We start from the raw sequence: 26,834 nt of genomic DNA, 5'->3' as shown, positions 1-26,834 counted from the left end.
TAGGGATGGGACGATATATTGAATGTCAATATACTGCGAACCAAAAAAAATGATTGAGAACTTGATTTTACCCATACTGCCGTTTTTTTCTACACTGTTTATAAGGTTCACACAAGGTCCTTGAAGTGCCTGAATTTAGCTCTTAAAAATGTAAGTACTGGAATACCTGAAAAATTGCCTTTTGTTAAAAAGTGCTTGAGATTAAAACAGAACATGTCTTCCATGTAATGTGTGTCCATCAAAGATGAAATCCCGCACTCCACTTTAATTGAATAATGTGTCTTTTAACATCCTTTCTGTTCTTTACAGTCAGATAAAAATGTAAAAATAAACATTAATTTTGATCACAAATTGCACGGATGCACTAAAAACGAGACTTCCCTCTCGTTAATGATGAGATGCGCGTTAAACTCTTAAAGTGACAGTACCATAATAGCGCTTGTTATACAAATGAATGTAAACTTAATGTTATAACTTGTAAATTGTACACATTATTTCAAACATTGACGGCTTGTATCATTATTATAAATACAATTTCAAGAAATAATCTGAATTGACAGAATGTAGAATTTTATATTTTCAAAAAGTTAAAATGTGATAATAATCAAGACAAACAACTTATTAAAAAAAATATCCTAAATGTTTTCACATATTTTTCAGGACAGGTTCTGTTCAGCTCTATTGCTTGTTCTGCACCTGATAAGCCTAAATACAGCCCACTATTTTTGAAGGCTTATTGTTTGTGATCTTTTCTTATAGTGAAAAGTATATGAGAAACTCTATTATTTAAACTTTGAAGATTTATATTGTGTATTAAAGAACTTTATTTTGATGAGAAATTATTTTGTGCATTTTGCACAAACATTTTTCTAAAAATAAACACAATTTTCTGCCATACTTTGTCATTTAAGTGTTATCATATTTAATCGTAAACCTCATATTGTATATCGAACCGTATCGTGAGATAACCATATCGTCCCATCCCTAACCGATACCCAGCTCTACTTCTAATATACTTTTAATATATACTCCCTTGACAGACATTTTTCCAGTTCTACATGTTTTACAACAACTGTCCATATAAAGAATAAATGCTTCACACTTTGATTTCTTGAAATACTGTGTGAAGGTTTTTGTGCAGCTATGCAAATAAAATAACTGATCCTGATACTGGTTTAAGAAACAGACAAACAGAGCAAGAATAATAATTTAGGCAATAAGAATACATTTCAAAAACTAAAAGCCTACACTGTGTAAATATACAAAACCTATGAACTTTTAAAGCATACTGTGGTACATAAAATCATCACCTGCCCTTGGCTGTAATAAAACAAAACTTGTCAGCAACAGTTGCTCTTACAAGTCAACAGTGTTTATTTCAACATGTCAAGTGTCAATTCTAATAGCCCAGTTTCTTGAAATGAATACAGGATGAATTCTAAAACTGACCAGCTCTGATGAAGGTCACTGAAAAGCTCTATGTTGACTAATGCCCTGGGATGCATGTCATGATCACTAAATGATACAGGGAGAAGTGAATGAGTCATTATTACTACTCACGTTTTTAATCGCGCATATCCCACATGGGCCGTTTATGGCCTATCGTGTGCAAGGGTGAGAATGTCTAAAACAGCTAAACTGTCTGAGTGAGAACTTACAGGTTATTATTTCACCTGCTCAATTATAAGGCTTGAATCTGATCGGGCAATTCAGGGCAAATTCAAAAACATCTACAGGTTAAATTGTGCCCCCAACCGCTTGTATTTCACCTAATGAGAAACAACGGGAGAGTTGTTCGCATTTAGGCTGAAATCTTAAAGGTAACAGTGATGCCGTTCTGCAATACAGGCTCATGTAATGCAAGGTTAAGATAGTTTTGTTTTCGATATTCCAGATATCATTCAGCGATAAACGGCGATAACTCCTAAACGGCTTAGCAAATATTTTCCAAAATAGTATTACTGTACAACGTGGAAAGCTAATAATATTTTTCACAATTTTCATTCGATATTATGAGCATTTGCCTGCAAAAGCCGTCGCAATGTGAGTTACCCCGGGAAGAGTTCGTCCTGTCGCAGCGGTAAGTAAGGGACCGTGGAAAAAGTGCACCTTTGCTTTTTTTTTTTTTTTTTTTTTTTTTTTTGCAATAGCTTTGTGTATGAACTGCTTGTCCAAAACTAACCTTGTTATTGTAATTTTGGACATACAGTTCCCTATTCAAACAGTAGGGGTAAAATGAAATGTTGTGAAAGTTGCACACTGTCCTCTTCTATTGAATGACGCTGGTTTCATGTCTCTATGTCCTTCAGTAAAAAGGCTATTACAAAAAGAAAGTTAATTTTGGATACGCAGTTCACACACCAAGCTATTACAAAAACAAACAAAAAACAAAAAAAACAAAGGAAAGGTGCACTTTCTCCACGGTCCCTTACTTACCGCTGCAACAGGAGTAACTCTTCCCGGGGTAACTCACATTGCGACGGCTTTTGCAGCCCAATAATATCGCGTGAAAATAATGTGGAAAAAAGCTTGTGGAATATTATTAGCTTTCCAGGTTTTACAGTAATACTATTTTGGAAAGTATTTGCAAAGCCATTTAGGAGTTATCGCCGTTTATCGCTGAAGGTGTCTGGAATATCGAAAACAAAACTATCTTAACCTCGAATAAGCGATCCTTCCGTGCAGTACATCACTTGAACTCACGTGAAAACTATTTCTGACATCAATTGATCGAATTCGTGACAAATAGCTCGTGTGATAACATAAAAAGTACAGTCGTGAATTTAACTGATAATTAGGCACATTTATATGATGGTTCTTTCAAGAATTAACACTCAGTGGGTTGGGAGCAACAGTGGCTGGCTCGCATCCACGAATAAGCACGGACAGGCTCGACGAAAAGCGAGGTTTCGCCCGGTAACACCGCGAATAATATGTCAAGAGCCCACGTTTTTACTTACTGAATTTGGAGATGGTGATGATGTTGTTGTCTAACTAGGAAAATCATCGACAGTGAAGGTAACAGCAGGGTTGTTACAATGTTACTTCTGCAGGAATCCAGGAAATAGAATGCAGTATTTGATAGACAGGAGGACGGGCCAATCGGTTTAGAGGATTCACTCCTCTGGTCCAATCATATTTAAGAGGGCGTTCACTTCGTCTAATTAATTATAGACGCACTTGGAATAGAAAGGCGTTTTGTAAGACCGTCTTTTATGAAAGAGGGACAGTGCAAAAAAAGACACCTGGACACTGTTTAAAGGAATATTCCGGGTTCAATACAAATTGAGCTCAATCCACAGCATTTATGGCATAATACTGATTACCACAAAATTAATTTGGATTTACCCCTCCTTTTCTTTTCCTTTAACTCTTTCTTTCTACCTTTCTTTCTCTTCTTTCCTTTTTCTTTCTTTCTTTCTTTCTTACTTTTTCTTTCTTTCTCTTCTTTCCTTTCTTTCTTTCTATCTTTCTTTTTTCTTTCTTTCTATCTTTCTCTTTCTATCTTTTTTCTTTCTTTCTATCTTTCCTTTTTCTTTCTTTCTTTCTTTCTTTCTTTCTTTCTATCTTTCTCTTTCTATCTTTCTCTTTCTTTCTCTCTTTCTCTTTCTTTCTCTTCTTTCCTTTCTTTCTCTTTTTCTTTCTCTTCTTTCCTTTCTTTCTCTTTCTTTTTATTTCTTTCTGTCTCTTTCTTACTTTTTCTTTCTTTCTTTATCTTTATTTCCTTCTTTCTTTTTCTTTTTTCCTTCTTTTTCTTTCTTTCTTTATTTTTCTTCCTTTCTGTCTCTTTTTCTTTCTTTCTCTTTCTTTCTTTCTCTTTCTTTCGCTTTATTTATTTCCTTCTTTTTCTTTCTTTCTTTATTTCTTTCTCTTTATTTATTTCCTTCTTTCTTTTTCTTTCTTTATTTATTTCTCTTTATTTCCTTCTTTCTTTTTCTTTCTTTATTTCTTTCTCTTTATTTATTTTCTTCTTTCTTTTTCTTTCTTTATTTCTTTTTCTTTATTTCTTTCTCTTTATTTATTTCCTTCTTTCTTTTTCTTTCTTTATTTCTTTCTCTTTATTTATTTCCTTCTTTCTTTTTCTTTCTTTATTTCTTTCTCTTTCTTTATTTCTTTCTTTCTGTCTCTTTCTTTCGCTTTATTTCCTTCTTTCTTTTTCTTTCTTTCTTTCTTTCTCTTTCTTTCTTTTTCTTTCTTATTTTCTAATTCTTTCTCTTTCCTTCTTTCTTTTCTTTCTTTCTCTTTCTTTCTTTCCTTCTTTCTTTTCTTTCTTTCTCTTTCTTTCTTTCTTTCTTTCTCTTTCTTTCCTTCTTTGTTTTTCTTTCTTTCTCTTTCTTTTGCTTCATTTCCTTCTTTCTTTTTCTTTCTTTATCTTTCTTTCTGTCTCTTTCTTTCTCTTTCTTTCACTTTCTTTATTTCCTTCTTTGTTTTCCTTTCTCTTTCTTTCTTTCTCTTTCTTTCTTTCACTTTATTTATTTCCTCCTTTCTTTTTCTTTCTTTTTCTTTTCTCTTTCTTTCTTTCTTTCTCTTTCTTTCTTTCTGTCTCTTTCTTTCTCTTTCTTTCTTTCTTTCACTTTATTTATTTCCTTCTTTCTTTTTCTTTCTTTCTTTCTAATTCTTTCTTTCTTTCTTTCTTTGCAGTTTCAGTTGCACAGGTGATAGCTTCAACCTAAAAAAAAGTTGAACGCGACCGCATCAGGCGTCACGATGACGCAGCTCTCTTCAGACCAAACAAAGTGGCCTCTGTTACAGCAGGATTCCCTTCTCACAATGGAAATCCTTCACCGCTCAAAGAGAGCAATGGAATCAGATTAAACACATCTCAATCTACTGAAACGTTCCTGGAGCATGATGCATGAAGAAACAGATATGGCGTCATTGTTGAACAATTAGCTACTAGTCCTGCATCCCTCAGTTACAATACAAACTATTGAACCAGGTGGACTTTTCATTTACTTTCATTATTTATGAGCAAGTATCAAGAAACTACATCAAAAGAGTATGGTCATGGATAAGATCTTAAATCAGTGAATAAGACATGCCATTGCACTGCAGAATGTTGCAACAGAGGAATGTTTTTCCCTGTAATTTTACCTCCCCTGTAAATTAATTAACTTTAATTTTTAATCATGTTGTTCTATTTTCCTTCAACTCTCATACAGAACATTGAGTTTTTGATAAAAGCAAAAACATAACCTCTGGTTTGAGTTTAATGCACGCTGCTGGTGATCCTCTAAACAAACAGGAGTAGCCTACAACGAAAGCCACTTTATTAGTCCCAATCAGTGAGATATGTTATCTTGTGTGGGTGGTTTCTATATTGGAAATGATTTTACGCAACAGAAACTGTGCAGAAAATTAAAATAGCCCCGTACATGCAAACGCGCAGATGAGGTGCGCAAATGAGCGCGCGGAAGAACGGTCCCTCTGTCCAGTGAATAACTCACGTCAAAGCTTGACGCGTATGACGTCACGCCCCATTGGCACGTGGGCTGTGGCATTCGGAGTTCTCATAAACAAAGGCACATTGCGCTTGAGTTCCAGTCTTCGAGTGCAGCCGAAGGAGTTAGGTGCGCACAAAATAGGCTTTGCATCACACGGAACATCTAGCAACAGGAGCAGCTACATGGAGACATAATTTTCACGTCTTCCGAATAGCGATTTGAGGTATGTAATGGTAAATAAAATCTACTTTTCATTTAGTTGTTTTTCAATAAAACTGTGAGAACGTGGTAAAGGAATAGGTACATCTAGGCTATTCTTATAATCTAAGACAGCAATTTGTTTTATTATTTTGTTTTGAAAAATTAATAATTTTATTTTGCCACACAACCTTAACTTCTGTTATCCAAGTTTAGATCAAGTCATCTGAGTGCTTTGATCTCAGAAGAATACATTATATAAAAGGACATGTAAATGCACAAGGCGTTAAATGCATGTAGATCTTGTCTTCTGGAAGAAAAACTGATAATTAAAGTCTCTTTTTTTTCCACAGTAAAGCAAACTAACGGAGAGACACGCTCAGACATCAACCCGTACACGAGCCCTGACTTCAGAGATTGTTCCACGAGGGATAAAAGTAGCAGGTGTGGAGGTAAACTGAAGCAGGCCAGGGAAATGTAGGCTATGTCAGGAAGTTTGCATATATATATATATATATATATATATATATATATATATATATATATATATATATATATATATATATATATATATATATATATATATATATATATTTCCGTTGCAAAACACAGTTAGGCCTGTTGTATGTCATGTGTGTTGCAGAAAGCTCACCATGAGAATAATAATAAAAAATAAAAAAATAATTCCCCAAAAGTTTGAACCTGAGAAACCTTTGAATAAATGTTTTGCACCTTGTCAGAGACATCCATTATAATGTAGTTTTCTAACATTGCAGCCATGCCCTGCGTCCAGGCTCAGTATGGGACATCACCACCAGGAGCCAGCCCCGCATCTCAGAGTTACAGCTACAACACCACGGGAGAGTACAACTGCGACTTCCTAACGCCAGAGTTTGTCAAGTTTAGCATGGACCTGACTAACGCAGAAATATCTGTCACTTCTTCGCTCCCCAGTTTCAGTACGTTTGTGGACACCTACAGTTCCAGCTACGACGTAAAGCCTCCCTGCCTTTACCAAATGTCCCACTCTGGGGAGCAGCTGTCCATCAAAGTGGAGGAGATACCCACACACGGCTACCATCAGCAGCACCATCAGGCGCACCAAGCCGAGGAGAGCATACCCCATAGCGGACCTTTATACTATAAACCGTCTTCCCCAAACATCACCCCATCACCTAGTTTCCCAGCTCCTCCACACCACACGTGGGACGAAAGCGCGTCCCTTCACAGTTTTCATCAGAACTATCTGGCGACGTCACATATGATGGACCAGCAGCGTAAAAACGCGATGTCTCGGTTGTTCTCGTTCAAGCAGCCTCCCGCTGACACACCGATGTCAAGCTGCCAGATGCGCTTCGACGGATCTCTCCACGTGTCCATGGACACCCCGGGTTCTCATCGTGCGCTGGAGAGTTTTGCCGTTCCGGCACCTCCGAGGAAACAGCACGGTTTGGGTGTAACCCACTCGCTCAACGTCGGTCACGGGCACCCCTTACTGGAAAGCCCGGTGGCCTCACCTCAGGCTAGAGGATCTCCATCCAGTGAGGGTTTGTGCGCTGTGTGCGGGGACAACGCAGCCTGCCAGCACTACGGAGTGCGCACTTGTGAGGGATGCAAAGGATTCTTCAAGGTAAAAAGAACAACATTTATCATGTCCCATTGTAATAATTAGCGCTACAAACTTGTCATTTGGCTAGCTCTATCCAACCCGTCTCTCAGTACACTTTTTACAGGGATGGTCCCATTTGGGTAACCACCAGTGTCTTGGGTGCAATGATTATAGTTCATTCATCAACCATAACCTTTCTGTTGCCTGCCTAGATCTTTAAATGCTTACAGATTGGAACTTGGAGACTTGGGGCGCTTTAGAACCGGTCTACAGTAAAGCTACCCCTAATTATCACACTTGTATTGATTTGAATCAGTATGCACCTAGGGACACCTCCGTTCATCGCTGCCACCATTCCTTTCGTCTAGATTTAAATTGGTTTGCGCTGAGAGTCGGATCTCGCCTAACCGGGAGTAACAGGCACTCCCAGTGGTGACATTAAGACAGATCTTTATGTCACCATCGTGATAGAATAATCGCGCTAATCCGACAAGAGGGGTCGCGGATAGAGTGTCGGGGGACCCCGAATTATGGCTGATCACGGATCTGTATTTACCGAATGTCTGCCCTGTCCGGCCCTTGAATGTATTACACAGCTTTGGGCTAGAGTGCAGGGCTTGAGTGTCCTATTCTTTGTAACTTTCCACTGTGATTGCAGTTCAAGTTGTTGCCTGATGTGTGTGTGTGTGTGTGTGATTATTAGTGCCATGTGAATGTAGTTATATTACAGAATTGTATATAAATATTTCTATCACATACATGTGCTTACTTTTTTATAGCGTACGGTGCAGAAAAACGCCAAATATGTTTGTCTGGCAAACAAAAACTGTCCTGTGGATAAAAGACGCCGAAATCGATGCCAGTATTGCCGGTTTCAAAAGTGCCTGGTGGTGGGGATGGTAAAGGAAGGTATAGTCAAATACTTCTTTTTAAGTCTTTTTTTTCTTCTTCTTCTTCTTAAGGAGCAAATCTTGTTATTATATAGAGGTAATGTGTGTAATGTGCAGGCTGTAACTAATTCTTTTTTTAGTCGTGAGAACAGCCAGTTTAAAAGGTCGGAGGGGTCGCCTCCCATCGAAACCAAAAAGCCCACAGGACATCCCGGTCTCTTTGACACCTGTCAATCTCCTGAACGCCCTAGTGAGAGCGCACATAGACTCCAACCCCTCTATGGCCCGACTGGACTACTCTAAAGTGAGCATTAAGCTTCCAACATTGCACACAATTTTATGCACTTGGAAATTCCAACAGCAGAAAGTTTGGTCCCGTTTGAATAGCCTATATATAATAAAAGATCAACAGACTATTCAAAATTCCATTAACAGTTAAATTAGTAATACAGAAGTAACTCAGGGATAAGATTGTCCTTTGAGAGTTTTTTTGAGAGACCAAAAAATAAAAGGGCAGTCATTTATTTTTTGCTTGTATGTAGCCTATTCTATTCTGATTACAACATTCTTTGCACTCAATTGTAGTTTCAGGCAAGCCCAGAGTATCACAGTGGAGGAGATGAATCTCTGCACATTCAGCAGTTCTACGATCTTCTCACTGCTTCGATGAGCATCATCATTGGATGGGCCGAGAAAATCCCCGGTTTTACTGACCTGCCCAAATGCGACCAGGAACTGCTTTTCGAGTCAGCCTTCCTTGAACTTTTTGTGCTGCGGTTGGCTTACAGGTAAGAAATCCTATAGGCTTTCCATTTAAATCCATTTTACGGATCCATTCCTTCCAGCTTCAAAGATAAATGACTATTTTCGCAGATCCAACCTGGCCGAGGATAAGCTTATTTTTTGCAATGGAGTGGTTTTACACAAGTTGCAATGCGTGCGAGGCTTTGGGGAGTGGATCGACTCCATCGTTGAGTTTTCTTCCAATCTTCAGAGCATGAACATAGACGTCTCTGCCTTCTCCTGCATGGCTGCTCTCGCCATAGTAACAGGTAAGACATGTCTGACCTTTTCCAAGTGATGCACATAAAATAGGCCTACAGCATGCGCCAGACCTCTGACGGCTTGTTTCTTATCTTCCCAGAGAGACATGGACTAAAAGAGCCTAAGAAGACAGAGGAACTTCAAAACAAGCTAGTAAACTGTCTGAAGGATCAGGTGTCCTGCAGTGGTGAATTGTCTAAACTGTTGGAGAAGCTGCCAGAGGTGCGCGCTCTGTGCACGCAGGGACTGCAGCGCATCTTTTACTTGAAACTGGAGGATTTGGTTCCCACGCCTGCGATCATTGACAAACTCTTTCACGATACGTTACCGTTCTGAACAACCGGCTGAACTGCGGCAGGTCCATACAACTTTAGCATCCCTCGATGTGGCAGACTTGAAGAAAGGAATGGGTGCGAAACTGGTGGATGGAGCTTATTTCCCCATGTTTGGAACTCGGCTGTCTGGGAACAAAGGTGAACAGTCCTCTTCAACAAAATCTCGGAGGAAATAATAACCTTAGTTCAGAATTGGCTATTCAAAGTATTGCGGATTAAAAAAAGGACTATTCAGTAATGCCAGTTAAGAGTCAAAATGCGATGTGGTGGAAGTGTATTTGTATTGTTACGCGTCAAAGCTCGTTTATGTTGATACCGGCGAAAGCATTTGATATATAGGCTAACTTCATACATGAGGAATACAAGATGTATCCTAATGATTTACGGGAGCAAAAGCATTTCAACAACTATAGATTAGCTATAACATTTAGAGATTGGGAGTACAACACAGCTGCACACACGAGGATTTTGCAATGTATCTGCAACATTTGTGGACAACAAACATTGATTTCAGAATGGACACAACATATAGAGCACGTGTTTGTGTTTATGATTTTAAGTAGTAAACTGTTATGAAGATATGAGTCGCTTTTTTACAGTTCCGAAAGTATGCATGGAATTCGTTATTAACTTTGTATTAATTTCATATTGAAATAATGTCCATGAGGTTTACATGCAACTGGTTTTCAGTTCCTAACATTATGCTAATATATTTCAGACCATTGTTTTTTATGATGTTATGGTTTTTACTCTGCATTCGGTGTTAACCTTCTCTCATCTATAGTGCATATACTGAATAAACCTAACTATTATATCTTTTTCTTGGTATTATTATTATTTTTATTTTTGCACATATTGTTTGAATAATCGTTTGAATTTCGATTCAGTTTACATGGTCGAATTTTCTAATGCAAGGTTTCTCATTCTAGAGAGGTAAATCATACATTATTAATATGTTTACATTATTCAAGTGTTATTACTTCCTAAAACGAACAAAGTAACCTTTTGTCGGAGGCAAAACTGTGAGCACTGCTGCCTAGACAAGGATTCCCTATATAGTGCAAATATGAAACTGAAATTACGTTGCCAATAAATCTAAATAACTTGCTCCCGATTCTTCCGGAAAAAAAAGGAAAAAAAAAAGATAAAAAGAAACTACCTCTACTTCAGTTAGAATTACACAACATTCATGACGCTATCCATTACACAACATCCATGACGCTAGCTAAATGTGTTCAATAATGACGCACATGTTAATGTTCTTATTTGAATTATTTCATTATTTATTTTTTTGGACTAATGTCAGCCGCTGAATGTGAGAGGTGCTTGTGCTTTGCCCAAATGTATTTGGCCATTTTTACGCAATTTTCCATTAATGTTTGATATTGCTTAAACCACCACTCTCCTTAATACTGCTGCTCATCAAGTGGTACAGTAACTTCTCACTGTAAAATCTAATTAGTTAACCTTACTTTAAATATCTAAGTAAAATGCATTGGCAGTAAATGTACTCATATGGCTCAAGTAAAGTGAACTAGGAATAGGCAATTGGTTTCCTCACTTTTTTTAAGTACAGTCAACTTATTACATTTTACAGTGCTATCATTTTACAACAGTGCCACCACACCAGTTTTTAGTGTAGCCAGAACTTTTTAAAAGCTCATATCTCTACTGAACATCTGAAATAACAAAACACAAGGATGCAACAGCCTATGAAACATTTCAAATGAGTGTACACATAATGCCATCCCGTATTGACACAACCCTGTAAAATACAAAAATAAGTCATTGCTTTTGGAAATAAAATGGACAATTAAATGGTCTGGGCATAACGATGGGCATCCAATAGCTTTATATAAAAGCTGTAAAAAGGCTATGAGGAGTAGACCAATTCACTGTTAGAGTTTGAAGCTCATGAAGTAAAAAGTTACACTCTTCTTTACATCCTTCCTCTCTCTCATTGTGAGGGTGATAAAAAATAATAAAGAGTAAATAACCTAATACATAACAGATTACTTTACAAGTTTTGTTTTGTCTTTGGCAGAAAAGCTTAAAATAAAGTTTCCAAATGTCAGTCCGCAGACTTCAGTGTGCTGAATGGATATAGAGTATTTGTTTCAAGATTCGATTTTGTCCTCTCTGCACCTTGCATGATTTCGTAATAGGATAAAAACAAATCAGAAGTTTTGTCTATACTGTGCTTAATGTTTTTAAAGATTGCTAAACATTTTAATCAGATTTTTCCAGTTAAAATGTATTTCATATATTATTATTTTTTTATACTAGAATGTCATCAATATTTCAGATGGCATATATTCTCCATCCCTAAATGTATTTTTGAGATGTAATATCTTTATTCACTATATAACACAAGAAATCCTTGTAAGAACAAATCCCATTTGTATAGAGGGTTTAATGACTGAATTCACTAATGGTTGAAACATACGGTAATGAACACATTTACGTAAATCTCTACACATTCCAGCTTTACCAGGTGTCTCCATTCAGGTGTCAAGTCTCTGTCCAGGCATATGACATCAATCCCACCCCGCACCCCCCTTCTAGGGCTGAGAGTATAAAATATTGATTTATGTTTGGAAGAAAGGCCTTATAAAAATGATCACATACGCGAAAGGGATTCATGAGCCCCAGATCAATAGACATCCTGTTTCTCAATGCTTTGGACCATCACTGACTGTGAAATGTTAAAATAAAGAAATCAATATTGTCTGAGAAATGTCAAATTTATTATAATTATGAGGGTGAAGGACTAGCAAAAATGTTCCTACGGGAGCTGAGCTGAAAGGAGGGGTTAGTTCCTCATCTGAATCCAGCTTTGTGTGTGTGTCCATGTATAGGGTGAGGGGACTTGAGAGAAGCCATGCACCATAGAGTAAAAAAGCGCTGTCATGTTGACATCTTACATATGTGCAGGGTTGGGGAATAACGGAATACATGTAATGGGATTACGTATTTAAAATACAAAATATAAGTAACTGTATTCCACTACAGTTACAGTTGAAATCATTGGTAATTAGAATACAGTTACATTCTAAAAGTATTTAGATTACTGCAGAGATTACTTTGCATTTTATTGTCATTTGTTTCATTTAATATTTAGTCCTTTCAGATGGAAAACATTTATACATATAAATGATGTGATCCAAAGTGCATTTGAACAGCGGTGAAACACTTTCTTATGATGTGTTACATTCATACGAGCAGACAGAGAAGTAAGTTTGAAGTAAGTTTGGAGCAGAAGAAATAGAAATAAACCTTGTGTAAATTGTCAGCTTTACGCTGAGCTAAAATGCTATTTCTAGACATTTTACATGCACGTTACCAGACACGATCATATTTTTTATCAAGAAAATTCATGTTAGATCATAATTTCTTTTTTCTAGTAAGATCTTTGATATTAGGGCAAAAATCATATTCTTGATAATAATTTTTTTTTATTGTTTTCCTGTAAAAATATCTAAAAATCCTTAAAACAAGATCAGTTTGATTTATCTTGTTTTAGAAACAACACTGCATAAGATATTTCGGTTTTTCAGAGAATGTATTTTTAACATGTGTATTTTGTCTTACTGTACTGAGTTTTTATAGTCAAAACAACTGAAAAAATCTACCAGTGCTGAAGAAGTAATCCAAAGTATTTAGAATACATTACTGACCTTGAGTAATCTAACGAAATACATTACAAATTACATTTTACAGCATGTATTCTGTAAATACAGAAATACATTTCAAAAGTAACCCTCCCAACCCTGCATATGTGTGTATGTATGTGCGTGTATGATTGAAACATTCACTCCACTTCCAGCCATGTAAAATCCCCTTGCAATCCTTATAAATTTAGAAACTAGTAATGCAAAAGTTACTGTGTGAAATGTTAAGCTGATGACTACTCTGCAGTTGAATTTCATTTGATTTACCACAGGGACAAATTAATGATGATTTGTAAGGAGAGCAAAGAATATAATTCTGATCACAATGCTGAGATACATGTGCAGAAAGTTTTCTAAATTCATGGATTAAAACAACAAACTCTATAAAGAACAAGTAAGGATGATAAAAAAAAGATATTTCACGTCCTTGCTTTGCTTTAATTTCTTTCACTGAGCATGCAGAGTTCTGCTTGTGACCCAAGCTAAAAGCGGGCCTGAAGCACGATCATGGAAAATGAAATGGGAAGCAGGTACCTGATTGGTGTCCTTAAAGGATCATTCACCCAAAAATTCTCTCATCATTTACTCACCCTCATGCAATCCTTGTGTATCACTTTCCTTCTTCTGCTGAAGACAAACGAAGATTTTGTAGTTCCAAAAGCACATTAAGGCAGCATGAAAGTTCCATACAACTCCAGTGGTTAAATGCGATGCTCCAGTGGTCTTCAGAAGTGATGAAGTGTGGGTGAGAAACAGATCAGTATTGATATCCTTTTTTCTTTTTTACTATAAACCTCCACTTTCACTTTCACATTCTTATTCTTTTGTTTTTGTTGATTCCCATTTTTTGTGCATATCACCACCTATTAGGCTCTTAGGAGAATTTACAGTTAAAAATTACTTAAATATTGATCTGTTTGACACCCACACCTGTCATATCGCTTCAGAAGATATGGATTTAACTACTGGAGTCTTATTGATTACTTCTGTGCTGCCTTTATTTGCTTGTTGAAGCTTCAAAGTTCTGTTCACCATTCACTTGCATTGTATGGACCTACAGAGCTGAAGTATTCTTGGGTGAGTAAATGATGAGAGAATTTTCATTTTTGGGTGAACTATCCCTTTATACAGCCATCAAAAACAACCAGTGTGACAAAATTAACACAATCCAATGCAAGACCTCAGTGACTGGATCTCTCAGAGGAGCCTCTTTGGTCTAAACATGCAGATGGCTGGTCTGGAATCGAAGAAGGACCAAGGGACATGCCATTTGCTCTGAGCCCAGACCAGCACAGTGACACTATGTTCAGTAGCGTACTTCATGCAACCTCTATTAATAATTCATGCATGGTTAATAGCAATGGTTTCTCAAAGCAACATAAAAGCAGACCACTGAAATTTGAATGCTGGTTTTAAATCTGATCATTTTATTGTGGCACCTCTATGGTGATAGTTGAGATGCATTAATGCATAAAAGTAAATGACTGACAGACAAAAATGCTGGTAAAGAAGGCATTCAGAAATTGGTCCATACAGTACATTGATAGTACTGTCAGCGTTATGGTATACTCAGCAAACAGAGAACATCTAGAACATTAATGCCCTGATGTGGTTCCAGTTTGGTTATTTTTTGTGAACCAATTCCTGTCGTTCTAAGAATGTTCTTTTTATTATTTATTTTTTTAGAACCATTCACTAACATTCCAAATCCCAGAACATTCTGGGAACCAAAAATTGTTAGTTGGGCCACACTTTTAAATGTAGAGAAAAAGAAACAAATTTGATTATATATATATATTACCTACTGTATACCAGTACTCACTGTCACTTACTACATACCTATTGCTTTAGTCTGCATCACATAGGGATATCTGGAAAATGAAGACTTGATTTCAGATATCTGCTAAGGATTGAACTATAATGTATTGTCCATGGAAACAACATTCATTTACACACCCATCAAAAAGTGTCTCTTTTATCCACAAAAGTGCACAGATGAAATCAACACTATTAATGAGGAGAGCAATTAAGAGAAAACAGCACATTTGCAAACATTTAAAAAAAATGTCCTGCCCGTATCTGATTTTTTCAGTTTTCCGCAATGCTGTGTGTGCCATGCCTTTACAGATAGTGATTGGCATGTGACCTTTAATTTAATGTCTGGAAAGATTGAACGGCAGAGGGTTGCTATTGTTTGAGGAAAGGGACTTCAGGCCAGCATCCTCTAACCCTCCTCCCTTTCAGAATTCTGATAAAAAAATTATTTTCTATTGATTAAAGTGGATCATCATTGACACTACCATCGGATATATTGTTAGGTTACTATGCATTTAGAACATTTAATTTATTAATTTATTCCAAAATTATATTTAAAAGTAGAGCATTTTGCAATAAAATAAAACAATGCAATTTATAAAACATATATGCAACCAAATTTACAGTGGTTTTGTTTTTCAGTAATCTTCAGGCAGATCTCAGAGTTTGCCATGAACTATTAGAACTGAAAACGTCCCTTTTACGTCCTCTATCAAGTATTCAAAATTAAAAAAAAAGCAAGTTTTCTCCACATATTGTTGTCTCGATGCCTCTCCTTACTTTTATTCCATCTTGTTGGCAGGCAGGATGACCACACCTATTTTCTCTCCCATTAATCCACATTTTGAATGCCATTGTACTTCAAATGCTTGCCCCGCCCACCTCCCCATCATTTGACTAAAAGGAGCCTTCCTCCACCTAAACAATATGGGATATTCATCCTGTGGTTTATGTCATGGGGGCTGGTGAGTGTGCTATCACCAAGGATACGTACAAATGAAATATGACAGAGTGGATGCCGTTAATTACTCCAAAAGAAATTAAATGGAGGGGAATCAAGCTTTGAAATGTGAGTGGAATTTAAAAAGTCACACTCTGTAATAAGGCCATCTTCCGTTACAGATCAGTCTCACTGCGTTAAATAAACAGTTGACCCTTGAGAAAGAGAGAGAGAGAGAGTGAGAGAGTAAGAGTGACAAAAAGAGAGTCGTCAAAATGAGACTAACTAAATTGAACACAGTCATCTAACAAAGCTGATTGGACTATACTACCATGATGCCACTGACAACCTTTTAAAAGATTGTGTCACATGAATGGGGCACTTATCCTATAAGTGGTCATTACAGCATTTAAATGTGTTTTTCACATGACATCATATGTTTTCTAATATGAGACAAACTAATTTTGCACAGCAATTCTAAGGTGTCTGTAAGGCAAGCACTTAACCACAGGAATTAATTCTAGGAACTTGTGGGCTTTTGATGTCTGTATTGAATCATCTACAAAGCAGTAAGACCCTTATCAGAACTCACGCAGAGGACAGCCATGAGAGAGCGCATCCTAAGGGTCTATCTGCTGCTGATAGGAGGAGGATGGGGGCAGTTTTTGAGCAAATCCTTGCAGGGCTTATATTGACTATCGAGAACATGAAATATAAAGTCTTTCAAAACAAGGAATGAACACAATCTTAACCAGAAAAAATTGTGCAACCTGCGTCACATCAAAGAACATCCTAGAAAGACAGCAAAAGAGAGAAATTAAAAGTAAAGTTCACCCAAAAATTAGAATTCTCTCATCATTTACTCACCCTCATGACATCCCAGATGTGTATGACTTTCTTCTTCTGCTGAACACAAACAAAGATTTTTAAAACAACATTTCAGCTCTGTTGGTCCTTACAATGCAAGTGAATGATGATCAGAGCTCTGAAGGCCCAAAAGACAGACTCCAGAGGTTTAATCCATGTCTTTAGAAGCGATATTATAGGTGTGGGGGAGAAACAGATCAATATTTAAATCCTTTTTAAATGTAAATCTACACTTTCACTTTCACATTCTGATGTTAAAGTGACTTTCACTTTAACATTCAGCAACCTATTGGTTGGGGATGGTCAACGGTGGAGATTGATAGTAAAAAAGGACTTAAATATTTATCTGTTTCTCACCCACACCTATCATATCACTTCTGAAGATATGGATTTAACCAGAGGAGTCGTATGGATTACTTTTATGCCTCCTTTATGTCATGTTTGGACCTTCTGAATTCTGAATTCACTTGCATTGTATGGACCTACAGAGCTGAGATATTCTTCTGCAGAAGAAAGAAAGTCATACACATTTGGGATGGCATGGGGGTGAGTAAATGATGAGAGTTTTGGGTGAACTATCCCTTTAAGAGTGTCTAAGTTTTTATAAGACTCCATTATATGTTAAAGTCAGTATAATTGTAAATTAATATCTCAAAATTCTAATTCATTTGGTGTAACACAACTGAGAAATTAGTGATTAGTAAAAAAAAAAAAAAAATTGTTTTTGACAAGGTCAAACAAAAACACTTTTGTTTGTTTATTTAATGGTTTTGCCCACGGGAAATGAGACCTGATAGCTTTAATGTTTTGTCCTTTTACCCACCAGCTAGCCTAAGACTAAATTACACTCTCTTAGGACTTGGTGCCAATGTCTTCAATCTCATGGGACATTTGAATCACACCTGGAGTTGAGCAATAACTCAACAGACATCAGAACTTAGTCTCCTATAATTTAGCCCTGAGGGCAGAGTATGCAATTGTATAAGCTATACAAATAGAGTATAAATAAGCCCTTATTAATAATATTATTTACATTTTAAGAGCAGATTCTACAGCTCTGCTGCCTACATCTGTAACCGATTGGACTTATATGTATAGGCTGACTCCATGGGTCATCAATTTCTATGGATATTTATGCTATCATTGAACCTACACAACTGCTCTTAATGGAATCACTGTCCTTTACAGATGGACTTGGTAAGAGCACAGTGGGAGTCTGTTCATGGGAAAGAACAGCAGAATACCCCACAGAGACTATACAGCCACACCTCTCTGGCCATTAACCCATTCAATTAGCTTCCAACAGAGGGTTCTGCTAATTACCTTAATTGCATTGCTAATGATGTGAGACCTTTAAAACGATTAAAGTATCTTCCACTTGCTCAACTTAACAAATTTGTGTCTTCCTTGCCCAAATACTTCATAAGTGTTATTAGAAAAAATGGTGATGCTACAGAGAGGTTAACACTCAACTGTCCCAACTTTTGTGCCGCAATCATCTGATTTGAAATGAGTGAATATTAAAAACAACAACAAACAAACAATACAATTCACAAGGTAAAACATCAAATAATATGTTGTTTTAGTGCTTTCAATATAGCACAGGCTTTCGATAGGTTTTATTTTTATTTGTATTTTCCATACTGTCCCAACTAAATCGAAATTTAGGTTGTACATTCACAAAGAAGTAAATTAAAGAAGTTTTGGTCTCAGTGTTTTATGGTTAGGTTTGGGTTAGAGTTAGGAATATATTAATGTAATTGCTACTCAAATATTTCACAAATGGGACATGATGTGCCTTTCACTCCACATCTATTCAAAGAAGCAAGCCCTTGTGCACTACAATTCCAGCTTCGGCCATTCGACAAGCACATGCTGATTTTAGCATACAAACATTCAATTTCCTGTTGCTGGTTTTTGTGAGATCTCTCTGATTATGTCCCCATACTGTTGTACTGTCTTACTCCATTACTTCCATCACTGTACATACTTTTGGTGTGCCATAACATTTGAAGAAACCTTTATTTATTTTTTTGTCACACATTATACATTTTGCACATATACAGTGAAATTCTTTTTTTGCCTATCCCAGCTAAGCTGGGGTCAGAGCACAGGGTCAGCCATGATACAGTGCCCCTGGAGCAGGTAGGGTCAAGGGCCTTGCTCAAGGGCCCAACAGTGGCATCTTGGCAGTGTTGGGGCTTGAACCCATGACCCTCTGGTCAGTAACCCAGAGCCTTAACCACTGAGCGTTCTGTGAAGTGCAAAGGTATAGCTTAAGAAAGAGAAATACTAGAAAAGATGTAAAGCTGATTTTTCCAGTCACTTGACTGTCTGGAGTCCCAGCTGAGTTAATGCCTTGAAACACTGAAAATCCGGTTTGCAGGAACACACCACCGAGGCAGTGACCAATGAGTGCAGTTTATGTGTAAAGTGTTTGGTTTTTTAGCTGGAGGACGGAAGTGATTTGTTTCTGCAGAAAAAGCATTAAAAAGCACCTTATTGTGTTTTGCTTTTTTACATAAAGTTGTGCTCAAAAGTTTGCATACCCTTGGAGAATTGGTAATATATGTACCATTTTTAAAGAAAACATGAGTGAGCAGGCTAAACACATTTCTTTCATTTCTTATGGGATTCATATTCAACTGTAGGTTATAACAGAATGGCACAATCATAAAACAAAACATGGCAACAATGAAAAAAATGAAATGACCCCTGTTCACAAGTCTGCATACCCTTAGTTCTTAATACTGTGTATTGCCACCTTTAGCATCAATGACAGCGTGCAGTCTTTTGTAATAGTTGTCTATGAGGCCCCAAATTCTTGCAGGTGGTATAGCTGCCCATTTGTCTTGGCAAAATGCCTCCAGATCATGCAAAGTCTTTGGTCGTCTTGCATGAACCGCACGTTTGAGATCTCCCCAGAGTGGCTCGATGATATTAAGGTCAGGAGACTGTGATGGCCACTCCAGAACCTTCACCGTTTTCTGCTGTAACCACCGGAGGGTCAACTTGGCCTTGTGCTTAGGGTCACTGTCATGCTGGAAAGTCCAAGAGCGTCCCATGTGCAGCTTTCATGCAGAAGAATGCAAATTGTCTGCCAGTATAACATGCTGCATTCATCTTGCCATCAATTTTCACAAGATTCCCCGTGCCTTTAGAGCTCACACACCCCCAAAACATCAGTGAGCCACCACCATGCTTCACAGTGAGGATGGTGTTCTTTTCACTATAGGCCTTGTTGACCCCTCTCCAAACATAGCGCTTATGGTTGTGACCAAAAACCTCTATTTTGGTGTCATCACTCCAAATTACAGTGTGCCAGAAGCTGTGAGGCGTGTCAAGGTGTTGTCGGGCATACTGTTTCTCTCTCTTTTCCCTGCCCTGGAATATTTATTGATTATTTGATTTAGGGTTAATTGTTAGCTTTTCAAGTTAGAAAGTTAATTCCATCTCTATCAGGGCTGGATTGGTAATCTGGCATACCAGGCATTTTCCCGGTGGGCCGACACACTTTGGGGCCAATCAAGGGTGGACTGGCCATCGGGAGAACCGGGACTAAGCTGAAATGAGCCGCCGCATTATGCAGAACGGGCCACAAAATGGCGCTGCTATATGCCGAAGGGGGCAGCGATATGCAGAAAAGGACAGCGACCCCTGGCTCAACAACTTTTGGGCCAGTTTCTATGTAAAATACCGGGCCGATTTCTCTTCTCAGTCCACCCCTGATCTCTATGTAGAAAGACAAGTTTGAGTTGTAGCACATGTGAGTTGTAAACATGTGGCTGTCTCTGAGACAGAGATATTCTCCATCATGTAGGTTTGTGCATCATCAAGATAACACTGTAAGTAATGTTTGTAGATCACAACCAGATATATCAGATCTCCTGGAATGTGAACAATAGAAAAGTTTTTATATTTATTTTTTAATAATGATTCTATTTAAAAATATACATTTATAGAAAATGTGGAAAGAGTAAAGCTCTGACCTTGAGACAAATATCTAAAACTGATTGGTAACTGAGATACAGAGGGTTCTGACACAAATGGAGTTGCAAAAATTAACAGTCCCGAAGGTTGATGCAGCACTCCATAAGATGTTCACATATGTATGAGCTACCTAAAATGGATTACACACATACACACAGACACCTGTCATACTTGTATTTATGCAGAACTACACCTCTTGCTGCTTCATTGTGATGGAAAGTCTCGTAGAACTAGAGCAAACACAGTTTCACACTGTCTCTCCAATAAGGCACTGGCCACCGGGAATCAGACGCTCTGTTTACCTGTGCTGTGTTAGGCCATTGCCTCTCCAACTCCCCTATCAGTATTCAGAAGATGATGCTCAGATTACAGAAAACAGGACCACATTTGACCTATCACATCATACAAAACAGGGTGACAGTTTTACAAGTGTCATAGAACATCAGTATTGTTATGATGACCATTTTTGCCACATTATAAACTAGTGTTCACACTTCGCCATCTCTAAGAGAATAAACAGAGGTTTAGCTAAAATCAGGCATGATCTTCTTAATTTTAAATGAAGGCATCCACCAATCCGAAACGCACTGAATCATCTCTGCTGTGCTAAAAAGACAAATCACTCTGTGGATGGAGATTGAGTTTTTACTGAAAGGTCATTGATTCTTTTGATTGGTAAAGGATTCATTGAACATGATTGATTGGATTCATTAATGACATGTATGAAGACACACCAGATCAATCTAAATGGCAAACTGGCATCATTGTCATCAGTTTGCTGCTCAAACGTCTATTAATTTGTGGTCAGAAATAATCATACATCATGTGGAGAAAGCAAACAGCTTCCACATGACATAAACCAACTCACTATTCAACACTGTTTGGAAGCAATTTGTAGTCAGAAAGGGGCGTAGATACCAGGGGGGATGGGGGAAGGTAACCCCCCAATAATCAAAACAAGCAAGTACTTTCTAATGGATCAGTTGACTCAGTGACTCACTCATAACATAAAGTACGCTCCTCTGTCGATGACTGCTGGCGTAAGGATACAATAAAGAAATTGTTACTAAACAAATTCAAAATCAAAACCCCCACTACAAGTTACACCCCTTTCAACTGACCAGCGAAATGCTTTGGAGTCCCTCAGCAACCCTACTACTATTCCTACTCATAAACCTAAACCTAACCCTACCCCTATACCTAACCCTAACCATGAAGATTAAAAAATGAAAAGTTAGTCAAATGATCAAATATAGCCTACCGCAACTTTAAAGTTCTACTGAATACAATCGTATAGCCATATCACTAGGTGGCGACAGTGAGAAGAAACGTGATAAACTAGCAGGCTAATCGGCTGGTGGTATGCTAAGCTAATAGGCTAAGTGGTTAGCGTGTGAGCTAACTGGAGAAAACAGAATAGAGAAATGATTAATTTCTCCATGTATATATTCAGTTTAATAATACAAAATGTGACAAATTAAAAGTTATTCTTTGTTATATTTACATTGTTATTTAAGACAACATGAATCATACAGCAATCGTATAGGATTTTATAAGTTTTATAAGCAAGGGGGGGTTACTTGCAGTGAGCGTGTCATGTAGTGGGTGTTCTTTGTCATCTTGCGGGACGCAGACAGATTCATTTGGAATAAGTGATGATGAATCAAAATCCTCACCACTAATTGTAAAGACGTGAACAAACACAAGCGGAGTGAAACAAACAGTAAAGCGTCCCAGTGCTGTTGTAACCATAGATATCTATACGTAGATACCCCATTAGCAGCTGTTCCTATGGGCTGTGATACGTCTGCACGTCCGCCATAGTGGAAAGGTCAAGAGTCGTCTGTCAACGTGAAAGTAAATTGACAGATACGGTCTGTAACAGTCTGGAGTCTTTTCCAGCCAACTTTCAGATTATCTGATTTTCCATAAACATTGGGCAATATTTTAGATGATATAGAAAATACTGACTTCACTTCTAAAACAAGGTCCCCCACTCCACCGTAGCAAACTGCAAATAAAGTCCTCTTCAAATGAATATATCATGACTGACAATTAGCACCCAGTCTGTCATTTCCTTACTTGATGAACTGTTTCCACACAAAAGCAGTTTAGGCAGCGGCCTGAGGCTTCATCTCCAATCACTTGCACTTAAACAGCTCTCCTTGTTGACCTTTCCAAGATGGCGCTGCGGTTGACGGATCCGAACCAGCCGAATGAGGCATCTACATATGTATATCTATGGTTGGAACACTTCTCGTCCAATCAGATTCAAGGAATGGAACTAACTGTTGTGTAAATCAGATTTATTCACATTGGTAAAGAAATTGTATGCATATCTTTAGAACAATTTATCATAAAGTGCCCTAAAGCAAAACTACATTACCCAGCTGGCATTACTCACAATATGAAGTAAAGTGTTGCTGTAGACAAGGATGGTGGAGGGGCCATTCCAGTGTGGTTGGTGTTTCAGATTAAACTGCATCTCCCATAGTGGGGGGCTGCTCTGAGAGCTTAATTAAATCGTAGTGCCCTGGCAATGACGAATGCTTTTCTACATGAGCAAGCTAAGACACTGGTACTGCTGCCCTTTAGCAGTGCTTCTGTTGAACAAAATACCACAAGTGTATCTAGAGAAAAATTACAGACTTTTTCCCCTCGCCAACTCCCTTTTCCTTACTGCATTCTTAACCATATTGTGATAAATAGTGGCATGTTGTCTGAGGTGTCACAATGTCTGATTCCATTGTCTCCTGTGTAGAGAGTGACAGAGCAAAACGACTACATCTTCAGCTCTGTGGTGTTTCCTAGCATCAGCCTATTCATCACCATTGCGGGCCTCTTGTTCTGCTCTGTGTCTTCCTTCATCACTGCAGCTAATTAAAGAGCTTGGAGGTCCGCTACTGTTTCCACTGCCTTGTATTACCATTAATTACATTGACATCTCAGATCCACAGCATAGCAGCACAGTGATTCATGGTGCAGCGATTCTGTGTTAGAGACTTATCTTGCAAACTCACACACACTTCTGTACATATGCATGAATGCACTCACACGTACATACACACTCACAAAAATAAATTAGACTCTACTGAAGACTGATGGCCCAAAATATAACACCATAGATCAATTAAGCATACACGATGCAGAGACCAGGAAAGCTAATCTCTGCATAAAGAGTTAGGCTTTCTAGCTCTTCTGAAGCAAACACCATGCATTTTGAGATTACACATGGTCAGTGTGAACCATGTGAGTCTACACTGGACACTGATTAGCATATCAACAGTATATAGAAACTGTTTATTGCCTGATATTGCAATCTAGTACCACATACTTTGCCCAATAACTGTTTTATGCTACTGATTCTCCACCTAGAATTGTTTTAAGGACCCTTGTATCAGGCTCATTTCATTTAATGAATGTTACAGTATATGTATATTGAAAAGCATTTTGCCACTCCAATGTAACTGTTCTAGTATCTTGTATACTGTGTAATATGTGTATTATTGTGTATGTTATTTGAGCAACACTTTACATTACTTTTCTCTTTGTTAAAGGGATAGTTCACAGATTTTTTTAGAAGAATATCTCAGCTCTGTAGGTCCATACAATGCATGTGAATGGTGGCCAGAACTTTGAAGCTCCAAAAAGCACATAAAGGTAGCATAAAAGTAGTCCATACAACTCCAGTGATTAAATCCATAATCGATATTTAAGTCCTTTTTAAATATAAATCTACTTTCAAACAGCCCTCCTGTGCAGGTTCACAAGATTTCTTCTTCTGTTTTTTGCTGATTTGCATTCTTTGTGCATACAGCATTGCCACATACTGGGCTGTTGTGCATATATGATTTATTTATTCTTTTCTCTTGCTTTATCCCTCCCTTTTTACATTCTTCTCTCTGCCCAGTAGGTGGCTATGCACTATTGATAAAAAACAGAAGAAGAAGAACTCGGTCCTCTTGTGAACGTGCATAGGGGGGTTAGGGAAAGTGTAGATTTATAGTAAAAAAGGACTTAAATACTGATCTGTTTCTCACACTCACCTATTACATCACTTCTGAAGACATGGATTTAACCACTGGAGTCATATGGATTCATATAAACGGCCTTTATGTGCTTTTGGAGCTTTAAAGTTTTGGTTACCTTTCACTTGAATTGTATGGACCTACAGAGCTGAGATTTTCTTCTAAAAAATCTTTGTTTGTGTTCTACAGAAAATAGAAAGTCATACACACCTGGGATGGCATGAGGGTGAGTAAATGATGAGAGAATTTTCATTTTTGGGTGAACTATTCCTTTAACAACTGGAGGACTATAGTTCATAATTTGACCAAATGTTGAGTGTGGTCTTTATGTGACTGAGGTCACTTTGAGGTTACTCTGTATTTTATTTCTGGGTCACAGAACTGATTGAAAGCCCCACATCAAAGTATGGACTCAAAGCAAAGGACTCAGCTCAGTATGTTGTTTCACACTGACTCTCTGAGGACCACGGCTTCGATAAAGATAAGAATACAAGCCTCCTACTGTATGTCTGCTGTATTGTAAGTTGAATATATCCATAGCCATGTAAAATATATATATATATATATATATATAAAGTATATATAACATAGTGTTATTTATTAGTCTTGTATCTTCAAGATTTGTAAAGGGAATAGATCTGGCTGATAGGCACATGACCTGATGTTATCATAAGACCATTGCAATGTAATATGATGTTGAAAGATGTTTTTTTTTTTAAATAGATGCCATATTCTTCTAAACGCACACTATGACTGCATTGTTAAATGCAACAGTGCGCCTCATGCACCATCTTATCAATGTAACAACTCTGATACCCACTCTGTTGTTTTATGGAGTTATATATGTGCCACAATTTTGCACGCGAAAATGATATTTTGAGTGAAAAAACAATTTCAGAGGATTTTTTTGTGTACACAAAAAGTTATTTTGCATGTGCTTGAACTCAGTTTTGCAAAGCAATGCGTCTTCTTGCAAAGATAAATTAATTTGGAGCAAATGGAAATAAAATTTGCGCTTGAATAGTTTATTTGAACGTTAATTTGCTCAGAATCCTTATATTTTGCTTTCTCCAGCAAAATACCTTTTTGCATGCTCAAAATATCCTCTTGCGCACGCAGAACTTTTTTGTGCGCTCAAAATACTATTTTGTGCGTGCAGAATTGTGGCACTAATATAACTCCATATTGTTTGTGCCTGTGTGCAAATGAGCAAACTTCATTTACAATTTTACTTTACAGATATACCTATTCTAATAGAGGCATAACCAGTCTACATGCAGCCATTTTCCTTAAATGGACCCAGTCACTATCTCACAGAAGGGTTGAGTATATGGGAATGTGTGTATGAGAATTTGACAGAGACAGAAAGAGGGGAATTGTAGCGTTTTGCTCAATCCCAAGAGCAGATAAGCAGCACCCGGGGAATTGGTCCGTAAACAATACTGGTGATTGACACAACTCCTCGGCTTGTGAAAAAGTTTACATTTTATTATCAGTCTATGAAACCGAATTTTACAGATCCACATGCTGCTTCAGAGCGGTGTGTGCGGGAGGTTTATGGGTCGAGGGTGGTGCACTTGAAGACTGTTTTGATCGGCCCAGACTAAGTATCTACCCAATTTTCACAGGTCTGAGGGAGCTTTGAAGAAAATTGAGCAGATTCACGATGAAGAGCTCCTCTGGAGGAATTCGAGAGTGTTTGAGGATTAGGAGTTTTTTATTCTCAGCATACGGCCTAGCTGAAGAAGCGTCTGATGCCTCAGGAGGTGAAGCTCAGCCGAGCAAACCAATAAATAGAGATTGTGGAGATAAAGAGTTGAACTGACAAGCTTATGGACTTGGACAAAGTCAGATGACATACAGTTTTTTTTTTTTTTTTTTTTTTTTTTTTTGCAAAGCAAATAATATCATAAGACGTAGGGAAAAGGAAAGTTTTTTAACCTCTCATGTGTTAATCCAAAATCAATCAAGTAATCCAAACCTAAAAGAGCAGATGTGTTCAC

General features: G+C 37.6%; 2 protein-coding genes across 4 annotated transcripts in view; one reads left to right on the top strand and one right to left on the bottom strand.

Annotated features, from left to right (window-relative positions):
• The window catches only part of LOC127449672 (glycerol-3-phosphate dehydrogenase, mitochondrial-like), a 39,593-nt gene extending 36,506 nt beyond the window's left edge, over positions 1-3,087 (bottom strand). Inside the window, exon 1 of one of the 2 annotated variants that reach the window (XM_051713230.1) lies at positions 2,961-3,087. The gene's annotated coding sequence lies outside the window, so the exon portion shown is untranslated. The remainder of the gene's footprint in view (positions 1-2,960) is intronic. The other variant, XM_051713231.1, reaches the window with a different exon arrangement.
• Positions 3,088-4,583: 1,496 nt separating this feature from the next.
• On the top strand, positions 4,584-10,301 carry LOC127449674 (nuclear receptor subfamily 4 group A member 2-like). 2 transcript variants are annotated; one of them, XM_051713239.1, is made up of 8 exons: positions 4,584-5,667; positions 5,996-6,086; positions 6,419-7,272; positions 8,031-8,160; positions 8,282-8,445; positions 8,727-8,929; positions 9,015-9,193; positions 9,286-10,301. In XM_051713239.1, exons 3-8 carry the CDS (start codon positions 6,421-6,423, stop codon positions 9,519-9,521), a joined length of 1,764 nt encoding a protein of 587 aa, XP_051569199.1. In that variant the 5' UTR covers positions 4,584-5,667; positions 5,996-6,086; positions 6,419-6,420; the 3' UTR covers positions 9,522-10,301. The 2 variants fall into 2 exon arrangements, with proteins under 2 accessions (XP_051569199.1, XP_051569198.1); XM_051713238.1 differs by having other exon boundaries at positions 5,996-6,094.
• Positions 10,302-26,834: the final 16,533 nt, after the last annotated feature.

This window comes from Myxocyprinus asiaticus, chromosome 12, assembly GCF_019703515.2.
Source record: "Myxocyprinus asiaticus isolate MX2 ecotype Aquarium Trade chromosome 12, UBuf_Myxa_2, whole genome shotgun sequence".
In the NCBI taxonomy this organism is placed as follows: Eukaryota; Metazoa; Chordata; class Actinopteri; order Cypriniformes; family Catostomidae; genus Myxocyprinus; species Myxocyprinus asiaticus.
Note: the sequence above shows the minus strand (reverse complement) of the source record. Positions and strands in the feature narration are given on the sequence as shown.

Coding starts and splice junctions, on each gene's coding strand:
- LOC127449674 (XM_051713239.1), top strand. CDS start 6,421: ATGCCCTGCGTCCAGGCTCAGTATGGGACATCACCACCAGGAGCCAGC. Junction 7,273..8,030: donor GATGCAAAGGATTCTTCAAG/GTAAAAAGAACA, acceptor ACTTTTTTATAG/CGTACGGTGCAGAAAAACGC. Junction 8,446..8,726: donor CCCGACTGGACTACTCTAAA/GTGAGCATTAAG, acceptor ACTCAATTGTAG/TTTCAGGCAAGCCCAGAGTA.